A 13,448-nucleotide genomic window follows, 5' to 3' on the forward strand; every position below is an offset into this window, starting at 1 on the left:
AATGCAGTATATAATACATATAACATACCAAATGTGTGTTAGTTGACTGTTTATGTTATCAGTAAGGCTTTTGGTCAACCATAAGCTATTAGTAGTTAAGTTTTGGGGAGTCAAGTTATATGCAGATTTTCAGTTGTGTTGGAGGTCAGTGCCCCGAACCCCTGAGTTCTTCAAAGGTTAACTGTAGTTTATGATGAAGACATTGTAGGATGACAGACTTCATTTCATAAGTGAAAATCACTTGTAAACTAATAACATTGAAAGGGTACTGTTGTCTTCCTAAGACATTTTTTTGTTTTTGATAGAGTGCTTGTACAACAAGCCAATATTCCCCCAGGGGATGCTTTTATTGTGATTACTTGCCATTAAAAAATTTACTGAAACCCGGTTGTGACATGTTAATGGCAAAGGAATGCCAGTCAATAAAACTGAGCCTGATACTAAAATATGCGTAAGAGTTTGTGCCCTCTGAAAAAAAAAAAGAAAAATCCCCCCACCCCCCAAAAATTCTCAGGTGGTTATCTCTACTCAAAGTTTTGCTAAAAAGATAAACTTTCAGTTTTATTTAGGGAACAACACATTTTCCCTTTCTTCTAGACCTTAAAACTGCACCAAAACTGTGGGCCTACAACTTGTTTCCATTTGAATTCTTTCTGAGTGATATGAGCCACAGGGCTAGACAGGTCCTTGGCTAGGAAACTGAACAAATTAGTTCTGAGGTCCTGTAGAATCTCCACCCGTATTTGGGTGCCTCAATGCATGCCATTATATATTTTGGATTTTCCAACTGTCTTCTCAAATATTTCTGGAAGTGGGGGGGCAGTCCATGTTGTTTCAAAATAGTCCCACACAGAAGAGCCTTTCAGGCTTGGCAGCCTGTCTTAGATTAGGGTTAATATCACATAATTATTTAGAGCCAATGGTGGAAACTAGGGATCTCCTACTGAGCAGATTAGCTGGATATTTTTTGTTGTCCAGTATGCATAGCTACACTCCTGTCCTCTTTGATGGTGACAAAAATTTGCATGTTCTTTTGAATTTACTTCAAGGCAGTAAACATTTATTGATATCCATTATGTAGAAATCATTGTACTAGGTGCTCAGGAAGATATGGATATGCAAGTACATCTCTTAATATATGAGTGGCTGTGATGAATGATATAGAGATAGAAGCCAAGTCCTGTGGTAGTATGGAGGTGAAGAGATTTAGACTTTCATTTATGGTTTCTTATGAAAGAAACATAGTCTCTTATTTTATTTTTTTAAATGTTTATTTATTTTGAGAGAGAGAGAGTGGGAGAGGGCCAGAGACAGGGAGAAAGAATCCCAAGCAGGCACTGCACTGTCAGCACAGAGCCCGACATAGGGCTTGAACTCACAAACCATGAGGTCATGACCTGAGCTAAAATCAAGAGGTCAAACACTCAATTGACTGAGCCACCCAGGCACCCTGAAATATAGTCTTTATGCTTTAAATTATAATCTGTGAATAGTTCTGGATTAATTAAAGGACATATGGTAAAATTAAAATGTTGAAAATAAAATGTCAGTTTTGTTTTTTATAGATGCGAGATATAGAAAATATAAATGAATTTTTCATAATTATTTTTCCATTGTTGTGTATTTAGAAAAAAGTGGAGCCATTTGCCAGTGTTCTTAGTTTTCCATACCCGTTCGTTTCAGAAATCAATAAAGTTGCTGTATTTACAGGGGTGAGTAACCTTTATTAACTTTTTATATAATTTAATTTTTTTTACATATAACATTAATCAGTGCTTAGATCAGCTGAGTGAGACTATTCATGTAGTCATTTTTTCCATTTGAGGTTATGTCATTAGTTTCAGAAAGAGCTAAATTAGAACATTAATTTTATCATTATTAATCTATCACATTATGTTTCTCACAAGAAACTAAAGAGAAATAGAGAATTCGTCCATCCTACTAGCTCCTGCTACTTGCACTAAGTCCTCTCCTCAAACAAAAACAATAAAATTATTTTAAAGGTAGGCCCACTTAGTCCTATGTAGACACAGAAACCACACTTTTTTTTTATTTTTATTTTTTTTTAATGTTTATTTTTTTTTTTGAGAGAGATAGAGCACAAGCAGGGGAGGGACAGGGAGAGAGGGAGACACAGAATCTGAAACCGGCTGTAGGCTCCAAGCTGTCAGCACAGAGCCCTATGTGGGGCTCAAACTCACAAACCATGAGATCATGACCTGAGCCGAAGTCGAACGCTTAACCGAGACACCCAGGCATCCCAAGAGACCACACTTTTAAAAATATCTAGTCTGGAAAGACAGGAAAGTCGAGCTTGTAACAAAGTCATATGGCTCTTTGTCAATCTTGTATTATAAACATTTATTTGTAATGTATTTATGAATTTGTCTTGTAGAGTGTTTTGATTATTCTGTATGTGCCTTACTTTCAAAGAAGAGATTCTTTAACTTCTTTCCAGCAAAGTGGAGCCAAGAGCTGTTGGAATGCTACAAAACTTGAGTAACTTAAGGGAGTGATATATTTTCAAAGTAAAACCAAATGACATAAACGGAACATACAGAAAGAAAATAACTAATACTGTATATTTTTCTTCTGGATTTTCAGACAACTGGCTAAATTTTTTTACGTTTTCATTTTAATTCCAGTTAGTTAACATACAGTGTTATATTAGTTTTAGGTGTACAATATAGTTTTGATACTATCATTTTTAACGTAATTTTTCCTCTTCTATATTGGTTTGATGTCTCCATTTAAATTAGCAAAACTAAATGTATTTTAATCTTTTATTTTTGAAATATGATGTATTGAAGGCATTGGAGAGTTAGATTGGGCTTGGTAGGTTCCTAATATGTCATTTCAATGTATTTCGTCATGTCGTAGTCAAGAAACACCTTAATCACCTACAAAGTAAACTTGTTCCAGATATAATATTTCTGATGCAACTAATACACAGTTGATACAGTTTTAATTAAGAGTAGAAGCCACAATTTTTACTTTGAAATGTCATATTTTTTCTGACAAAATACTTGAAAGCAGACTGAATTTATTTAAAGATTGATGTTCAAACTATTGTATTTTGATAGAATGCATCAGAGATTAAAATAGCAGAAGAAAATGGAGCTGCATTTGCTGGAGGAACTAGTCTGATTCAGAAGGTACAGTGTTGTTTCATGTTCATTAGTTATAGAAATTGTTCTGTTATCTTTGCCATCCATTGATTTATTGCATGTGGAACAGAACCACTGTGCTTATATCTTTTGATAAATGGTTAGTAAAGCTTTGTAAAGCAGTGAAAAATTTTCTTATTCTTTTGAGTCTCATAATCAAGCTAAGAAAAAACTATTCAGACAGTCTGATATTAATTTTGCTTGATTTATATTGTGATTTTTTTTTTCCTTGCTTCCTGTATGTTTGTGAGAGTTTTGTGGGTAGACTGGAAAGGGTACTATGACTCTGTGATTTTGAATGCAAGATTTAAAATGAAATTTAAATTATTCATGATTTGAAGATCAGATATTTGTTCTGCCTTCTTAGAGTGAAAAGTGTGATTAAATTTACAGATCACAAGGAATAGTATCTGACCTCTGTAGTAATATGATACTTCTCATTACTCTTAACTTGTACTCCTCAACCGCTTCCGAGTGGCATAGGCTCAGCACGAGACAGCAAGTGGCTCTGTAGCCTGCCTGGAGAAAGTAAAGCATTTGTGGAGCAGGCTTGAAACCAGAACAACTTGTTTTTTTTTTTTTTTTAAAGAGGTGAGAAGAAGAGGCATGTCTATTGAATTTTGGGAGTTATTTCTGAAAATACAAGCGATTTTCCTTAACAGTTTATAAAATCTTCTAAATTTAATCATTTAACATTTTTTGGTTTTAGAACAGGAGAAAGTGATTTGAAAACTTATCTTTGTTCCATATCCAGATTTTGATTTCAGGAAAGTTTGAACTGGGCCTTTCCTTTGGGATGTCCTTGTAGTTTGTTTTTTTCCCCGCCCCAACAGTACTCTAAATGTGGTAGGGATTCTGGATTTTTAAAAGAAAATTTTTTTTTGTTTTCCAATGTTTTACTTTTGAGAGAGAGAGAGAGAGAGAGAGAGCGAGCAAGGTAGGGGCAGAGAGAGAGAGAGACAGAATCTGAAGCAGGCTCCAGGCTCTGAGCTCTTAGCCCAGAGTCTGACATGAGGCTCGAACCATGAGATCTCGATCTGAGCGGAAGTCAGACGCTCAACTGACTGAGCCACCCAGGCACCCCTAGGATTCTGGATTTTTAAGGAAGAGTCTCCAGAATGATTTTTGGGAGTAGCACTAATGGAAAATACAAAGAGATTATGTTTTCATAATCTGAGTCAAAGTCAGAGGGTGGTACCCAGTTCTTTCTGATGCATCATAAACTTTAACTTAATAAAATTTTAACATCTCTTAATATTTAAAAAAATAAACAATATCAGAAATTCTTTGGAATTAGAGAGTAGAGCTTAGTTTCGAGTATGGAAGGTCTTAGAGTAGAGATTTCATATGCAGTTCTTTGACATTTCAAAATTGCCTCTGCTTTCATATTTCTATGACTGAGAGCCCTGGATTCTGGAACCACATTACATGTGCTTAAAATCTGGGTCTGCTCTTTAGGACTGCATAGACTGACTAATCCTCCCTAAGCCCTCTGTTTCCTGATCAGGGATGTGTGGTCAATATTAGTACTGGCCTTTTAGGGTTATTGTAAAGACTAGATGAACTAAATCATGTGACATATTTAGCAGAATGCTTGGCAAATGTGGTAAGTGCTCGTTTAATGCAAATATTATTGTTAAGGGGACCATAGTAAGTTATTTAGGGAGTAAAGAATTTGTAAAAATAAGAATAGTAATAGGAAGATAAAATGCCAGAATCTGCTTAATTTTGCCATGGTTCAAGATTTTAGGGTTTATTGTGTAACCCCAAACCAAGTCTTTGAATGACATATTGTGGTAAAATATTATATGGAAAAAGAATCATTGGTAAAATATTTTTTGTCTAGGCAGTATTATTCTAAAAAGTTGCTTCATTTTGTAATCAACTAATTGTAGTAGTCTACTAATTAATTTGGATGTTTGCCTGAATTAATTAAAACTGTCTTTTAAAAATTAAGTATTATTCTTTTTGCTATTAAAATGAATTACAATATGGATAAATAAATTATAAGTGAATTTGTTTTCAACCATCCTACTCCTCTTTTATTTTTAGTTATTGGAGGCAAATAGAATTTTAGTTTCAGTTCTTTGTGAAAATAATTATAGATTAGTTTTTTTGATGCTCTAAATTTAGGAAAGCAGTGTGGTTGCTAGTGATTTGGTTGCTAGTGGTTATTTGAGTGGTATTAATTTTACATGTGATATATTGCAAAATTTTCAACATTGTTTCTTTAGTTTTAATGGACATATGAATTCAACTTTGTAGGATTGTATGTGCCATGTACACATTAGTCCTGTCTTCTACTTTATTACACTTTTGCCTAACATAACCCCATGGAAACATTTAACCTAGTAATGTTTAGAAACCTTTCTTTCTTTCTTTCTTTCTTTTTCTTTTAAAGGATGTGGCTGTTTTTAAAAGAACATCAGAAAATGTTTTGGTTCTCATGTTTTTCATAATTGGTAAATGTGTCTGTAGGATCTTTGTGTTTGAAGAAAAGAATTTTGCTTAATGTCTGCTTTCTAAGGGAAAGTATAAGGGAAATTACTACATTATACTCTTATTTTTAGAAGGATAAAGCTTTTCATATAATTTAAGGTTATCTTTTTCCCCTGAATTTCAGATTTTGGATGATGAAATTCAATCAGACTTTTATGTAGCTGTTCCAGAAATAATGCCTGAGCTTAATCCATTAAAGAAGAAACTGAAAAAGAGATTTCCAAAACTAACTAGAAGTAAGGGAGAATTCTTTTTGTTATTTTATGCTGTCAATAACTTTCTAATATGTATGTTTAGTTATAAAACAAAATTCCTAATATATACATAGAATTAATAATATGTTCTGGTGTTTGAATTTCGTGTTATATAACAACATGTAGATTTGATTCTTTTTTTTCCTTTGGCATTAATATCGGTAATCTAATAATTTGAAAACATAGTTACTTTATAATACCAGTTCTTTAAATTTAGGCCATATTCAAGTTTGAAATTAATGGCACATATTACCCCCTGGGTATGTTATCATTATACTATCTTATACCTCTTTATCAATGTAATATGTATGCTTATTTATTTCAGCATTCTCTCTCTTTCTCCATTTATATATATGTATACGTATATATGTATATATATAAATGCTTACTTTGTGTGTGACTCTGCAGATATTTCCCTTAAAGAACTTTCCCCTCATGGATATTTCCCTCTTACGAAATCTAGTAAGAGGTAATGTTACTACATAGATAGCCATATCGTGAAGTATTGTATGAAAAATTCGCAAGGTGCCAAAGGTGTTCAGGAGAAATTTATACAGGAGTAGGGAAATCAGAGAAGACATGCTGAAGGAGGTAACATTTAAACTGTAACTTGAGGGGTGTCTGGGTAGCTGAGTCAATTAAGTGTCCAACTCTTGATCTCAGCTCTGGTCATGATCTCACAGTTTGTGAGTTAAAGCCCCACGTCGGGCTCTGCACTGACAGTGTGGAGCCTGCTTGGAGTTCTCTCTCGCTCTCTGTCTGCCCCTTTCCCACTTGTGCTCTCTCTCTCTCTCTCAAAATAAATAAACTTGAAAAACAAAAACAAAAAACAAAAAACCCTGTGACTTGAGAGGCGCCTGGCTGGCTCTGTTGGTAAAGTGTGTGGGATTCTTGATCTCGGGCTTGTGAATCGGGCCCCACCTTGGACATGGTGCCTACTTAAATAAATAAAAAACTGTACCTTGAATAATTGGATGAGTAGATTAAGGGGAATATTATTTAATTTTTTAAAATATTTATTTATTTATTATTTTTTTTTTCATGGTTCTTATGAGTTTTTTTTTAAATTTTATTTTTTAAACTTTACATCCAAATTAGTTAGCATATAGTGCAACAATGATTTCAGGAGTAGATTCCTTAATGCCTCTTATCCATTTAGCCCATCCCCCCCTCCCATATCCCCTTCAGTAACCCTCTATTTGTTCTCCGTATTTATGAGTCTCTTATGTTTTGTCCCCCTCCCTGTTTTTATATTATTTTTGTTTCCCTTCCCTTATGTTCATCTGTTTTGTCTCTTAAAGTCCTCATATGAGTGAAGTCATATGATATTTGTCTTTCTCTGACTAATTTCACTTAACATAATACCCTCCAGTTCCATCCACGTAGTTGCAGATGGCAAGATTTCATTCTTTTTGATTGCTGAGTAATACTCCATTGTATATATATATACCACATCTTCTTTATCCATACATCCATCGATGGACATTTGGGCTCTTTCCATACTTTGGCTATTGTTGATAGTGCTGCTATAAACATGGGGATGCATGTGTCCCTTCGAAACAGCAGTATCCCATGGATAAATGCCTATTAGTGCAATTGCTGGGTCATAGGGTAGTTGTATTTTTAGTTTTTTGAGGAACCTCCATACTGTTTTCCAGAGTGGCTGCACCAGCTTGCATTCCCAATTGTTTATTTATTTTTGAGAGAGAGAGAGAGAGACCGTGAGCGGGGAGGGGTAGAGAGAGAGGGAAACGCAGAATCCAAAGCAGGCTCCAGGCTCTGTGCTGTCAGCACAGAAACCCATGCGGGGCTCGAACTCACAAATAGCAAGATCATGACCTGAGCCAAAGTCGGACACTTAACCGACTGAGCCACGCAGGCACCCCGAGGGGAATATTATTTTAAATAAAAAGAATCTATTAGTCATATACATTGAAGTAAGTCAGATATTATATAGGCCATGTACATGAAAAGCCAGTTAATTCTCTTTGGCTTATAGTGAATAGTACCCATACATTGAAATGAAAGAGCATAATGGGAAATTATATTGGAAAGGAAGACTGATACCATATTGAGAAGGATCTGTTTTTATTTTAGAGTTTTCAGTAATCCCTACACCAAACATGAGGCTCAAACTCACGACCCTAAGGTCAAGAGTAGTCGCACGCTGTTTTGACTGAGCCAGCCAGGAGCCCTGAGAAGGATCTTGAATAAGATCCTAATAAGCTTGGACTTTTATTCTGTATTTAGCAAGAATCCCTTAGAAGTTTTTAACATGGGGAGTTCCTTAGAGCTTTAATAATCTAACAAGAGTTTGTAAGATGTATTGGCATGAATCAAAACTAGAAGTTGGGAGACAAGTTTAGGCACAATTGCCAGAGACTAATAAAGGTAATATTTAAAGTCTTCATAATGAGACTGGAGTAAGGAGACAAATGTCAAAGACACTAGGTCTTTGTGCTAATAGTTAGGAATGAGCAGTTTGAGGGGGAGAAAGAGAGGAGTCAAATGGTGAAATGTTGAAGCCTTGGGATCTTCTAAGTTGATATTAATGGAAACAATAGTTTTGGGAAGAAAATTGAGTTCATTTTCTGACATGGTTCGTTTTCGGTGTGCTGACGTTTGGATAAAATTTTATAGTGTAAACAGAACAAATATTTTAAAATTGTTTTAGTAGACTGTATTCAAATTTCAACTCAAGTTGAGCTAAAAAAAAAATTCTAAAAGTCATCATACATGAACCACTAACACCTGAATTATAGATCATGTTCAGTACTTTAAGCAAATTCAAGTGGCTGTCCAATTATTTTCTTGTCCTAGAGTTTTGTTTGTTTATGTTTGTTAACTTGCATTGAATAACACATCGTTGTTAGATATCGGACTGAATTTGGTTGTTTTTATTAGGGATATCCATTACAGTAGTGTTTGCTGTCATGGAATCAGACTTCTGTTCTTTCCTAAGTAAGACTTGAAACTGAATGTTATTTTAAAATTTAAACCAGAATCATAGTTGAATTGGATGAAAATATTTCTCATATTTTTTGTAGTTTCTAATTAAATTCAAGCTCACTAAAACCAAACATACTAAATATAGTCAATTCAAACTGAAACTGGATACCAAATATATCAGTATCCAGCCATCTCCTTGCTTTGGGCAGTGAACTGATTTTTCACAGAAATTAATTTTGTCACCTTTGCTACTTTATCCATTTTCTGAATAATCCTTTTGGCCCCTATTTTCTTTATTCTTTAGCCTTGAATTTTTATATTACCATTTGCATCATAAAGCTTGAGACTATTGTTTTGTAGCCTGGAAGGTTTTCAAATACCTTATTTATTTCAAATAAGAAAAGTGTCCCTAATGTTTATTTTTGGCTGCCTGAGTGGGCTCAGTCGGTTAAAGCACCCCACTTTGGCTCAGGTCATGATCTTGTGGTTTGTGGGTCCTAGCCCTGTGTTGGGCTCTGTACTGATAGCTCAGAGCCTATAGAGCCTGCTTCAGATTCTGTGTCTCCCTCTTTCTCTGCCCCTCCCCCATTCACGCTCTGTCTCTCTCTCTCTCTCTCTCAAAAATAAATAAAAACATTATAAAATGTTTATTTTTATTAATTGACTTTATTTCCTACTTTCATAATGAGTTATAACTTCTGTATACCACGCTCAAGTTTTCTAGATATGTAGCCCCACTGCCACTTACTTAAACAAAGCATCTTGAAAAAATAGACCTTTCTCTAACATTTTCTTTTCACCCCTGCCCCCCTCAGGATCTGTTTAACAGCACTGGCAAAACACTTGTGTTCTTTAAACATGAAGACAAATGATTAACCTGTCAAAGATGTTAAGACAGAATACACCAGATGTGCATTAGAACAAATGAGGCTTGTATTATGCATTTTCAGAGCTTATTCCTATTTTTATTTAGGAACATTTGATTCCCCTTATATCCAACAAAAGACTTTAGGGTAAAATAGAAACTATGTTTTGAGCAAATGGATGAAATTAAAAAACAAACAAACAAGCCCCTGCAGCTGAGCTCATTAGTTTCCCATTTTGTCTTACATTTTGTTTTACTAATGGGAGTGGGTGTAACTGTCTTGGCTGGATTGAGTGTGCACATTTTGCAGCATGTTTAATGCTGCATTTTTATTCATTTTATTTTAATTGCTTACGTAACTGTAGGCAAGTTCTCTGTTTTTCAAATGCATATTTGGCTTTTATTCCTAGTATTATTTCTTTTTTATTTAAAAAAAAAAAGACATCTAAACCTTGCTTTTTAAATTTCTTGAAGAAATTGAGCTTGCTTGTCCACTAGCTTCCCCCCACCCAATGTAAGTGTCCTCTGAAATTCTTTCATCTCTAATAAAGATCTGTTTTGTTGATATTATAAATTTTTTATTGCTAACCAATTTTTTAGCACTTACTAAACAAAAAAATATGAGTATGAAAAATATCTTGACTTAATGGAATTAGTTTTTTATTACACATATTAATGCATTGGGGGTATTATGGCATATATGGAAATAGTTGAGTTTTTTTTTTAATTTTTAAAAAATTTTTGAGAGACTGAGCTCACATGACTGGAGGAGGGAGGGGCAGAGAGAGGGGGAGAGAGGATTGGAAATAGTTGAGTTCTTTTAAACCATGCTAAGTTATTGGCAGGTAGATAGAAAAAGGACATGATTAGGAAATTGGACTCACTAATGTGTGTTCCTTTTAACACATTGCTCTTAGAATTGAACATCAGTGCTCCAGTTGGAGTCTTGACAAAAGAATGTTGCAGGAGACTTGTCCAAAGAGTATTCACATATTACTGAGTAGGACACTGCTTTCTGTATGGAAGTTGGTGTTGCATCATATTTGAGAATAGTGGATGTAAATGTATTGAAACCTAATGTGCAGTATTTTTAACTTATTGAGTGACATGCTGTACTTAAGAATATTGCTTGCATTGTCAAAACACTTAGAACTCTTTGGTTATATTTTAAAAAATGCTAAGACATAGCAAATTTTTGCACAGTAGTGAATTTGAAATTTTTCAGAATTTCCCCCCTCATGTATTACTTTAAAGACTGTTTATGTATGAAAGACTCCAGTGATGATTAGGAATAATTATAATTATAGATGAATTCTGGATATATTACAGCTGATTCTATTACTCTTTCTTTCATTTACTTTACTGTAGCCTCCTTGCCCTTCCTCACACACACTGAATGTTCTCTCTTCTCTGGTCTTTGGACTACTTACTGGCCCATCTGTCTATAATGCTCTTTGCTTATTTGCCTGGCTCACTTTCTCATTCAAATATCACCTAAATAGAGAGGCCTTCCATGACTATCCTATAGAAACTATTACCTCCCACTTCCCATTATCACTGTATTTTTAATTATTACAGGTTTTTATATTTTTTAGAACATCACTGTTAGTAGCATTTTTAGTTTTTTGTTTTTTTTTTTTTTCTGTTACAGTATCATTGACTGTATTCTCTATGCCGTGCCTTTCATCCTTATGACTTACTCATTCCATACCTGGAAGCCTGTACCTCCCACTCCCCCCTTTACCCATCTCCCTCCTCCCCTCTGGCAACCACCATATTGTTCTCTGTATTTATGGGTTGTTTCTGCTTTTTTGTTTGTTTTGTTTTTTTAGATTACACATACAAATAAAATCATATGGTATTTGCCTTTCTTTATTTGACTTATTTCACTTAGCATAATACCCCCTTAGCCCATCCATGTTGTCACAAATGGCAAGATCTCATAATTTTTTATGGCTGAGTAACATTCCATTGTATCTATATACCACACCTTCTTTATCCATTCATCTATTGGTGGACACTTGGGTTGCTTCTACATCTTGGCTATTGTAAATAACACGGCAATAAACATAGAGGTCCATATATATTTCTTTAAATTAGCATTTTCATTTTCTTTGGGTAAATACCCAGCAGTGGAATTACTGAATTGTGTGGTATTTGTATCTTTAGTTTTTTTGAGGAACCCCCATACTGTTTTCCACAGGGGCTGCACCAATTCACATTCCTACGAACGGGGCACAAAGGTTCTTTTTTCACCACATCCTCCCCAGCACTTGTTATTTCCTGTGTTTTTGATTCTAGCCATTCTTATGGTTTAAGGTGATATCTCATTGTGGTATTGATTTGCATTTCCCTATAATTAGTGATGTTGAGCATCTTTTCATGTATCTTTTGGCCTTCTGCATGTCTTCTTTGGAAAAATGTCTACTCAAGTCCTCTGCCCATTTTTTAAAAAATTAGTTTTATTCTTATTTACTTTTTTAAAGTTTATTTATTTTGAGAGAGTGACAGAGAGAACAAGAGGGGGAAGGGCAGAGGGAGGGAGGAAGAGAGAGAATCCCAGGCAGGCTCTGCATTGTCAGTGCAGAACCCGATGCGGGACTCGAACCCACGAATTGCGAGATCATGATCTGAGCCGAAATCAAGAGTCTGGTGCTCAATTGACTGAGCTACCCAGACACCCCCTCTGCCCATTTTTTAATTGGGTTGTTTTTCTGGTGTTCAGTTGTATAAGGTCTTTATAGAGTTTGTATGTTAACCCACCAGCAGTTACATCATTTGCAAATATCTTCTCCTATTCAATAGGTTGCCTTTTTGTTTTGTTGATGATTTTCTTCACTGTGCAAAAGGTTATTATTTTTGGGGGTGGTTCCCTTAGATTATTTTTCTTTGTTTCCCTTGCCTGAGGAGAAATATCTAGAAAAATGTTGCGAAGATTGGTGTCAAAGAGATTACTGCCTATGTTTTCTTCTGGGAGTTTAATGGTTTTAGGTCTCATATTTATTTATTTTTTATTATATAAATTTTAGTTAACATACAGTGTAATATTTATTTCAGTGATTCAGCTAAAATGTTGCTGCCAATAATAATCATCATTCTTTCTTTTGCCACATTCACAGATCTGTTTTTATTTTTTTGCTTCTTGAAACTTTCTTTTATACTGTACAATCTTAACTTGCCTCCTTTCTCACTAGCTATTCCTTCTTTGTCCTCCCTATCTTCTTTTATTCTACTTGCTTCTTCCCCATAATGTTCTTAAGGAAGAAAAGAGAATATTAGGGTAAAATATCTGATCATATAGTTTAGTTCTGATTATGTCATTATGGAAATTGATAGAATTAGAGGAAGAGAAAGGGAAAAGAAGAAAGAAAAAAGAGAGAAGTAAAGAACATAAAAGTACAAAGAAAAGAGAAAATGAAAAAAGAGGAGAGCAATTACATAGCAATAAGGGATAGCAGAGCCCTAGAAACAGCAGTGAAGATTTAACATTGGGCTATACTGAAAAACATTAGGATAGTGGTTAACATAAACTTCTCTCAGTCTTGGATTTATCACTTGCTGTGACCTTGAACCAGTTTACCTAACATTATTGTGCCTCTGTTCATCTGCATAATGGGTTTCATGATAACATCTTTCTGTAGTGTTTTTGTTATAATGTATGCAAGTTTAGCACAGGCCCGGTGAGAAGTACATAATATAAATGAACCTCAATAA

At 34.6% G+C, this 13,448-nt stretch overlaps 1 protein-coding gene across 1 annotated transcript in view; it reads left to right on the forward strand.

Moving 5' to 3' along the window:
- The window catches only part of MRPL1 (mitochondrial ribosomal protein L1), a 97,499-nt gene that overhangs the window by 27,001 nt on the left and 57,050 nt on the right, over positions 1-13,448 (forward strand). Inside the window, exons 4-6 of the mRNA XM_049632096.1 lie at positions 1,629-1,712; positions 3,084-3,155; positions 5,791-5,902. Coding sequence (XP_049488053.1) covers positions 1,629-1,712; positions 3,084-3,155; positions 5,791-5,902 — 268 coding nt within the window. The remainder of the gene's footprint in view (positions 1-1,628; positions 1,713-3,083; positions 3,156-5,790; positions 5,903-13,448) is intronic.

This window comes from Panthera uncia, chromosome B1 (genome assembly GCF_023721935.1).
Source record: "Panthera uncia isolate 11264 chromosome B1, Puncia_PCG_1.0, whole genome shotgun sequence".
NCBI classification, from domain to species: Eukaryota; Metazoa; Chordata; class Mammalia; order Carnivora; family Felidae; genus Panthera; species Panthera uncia.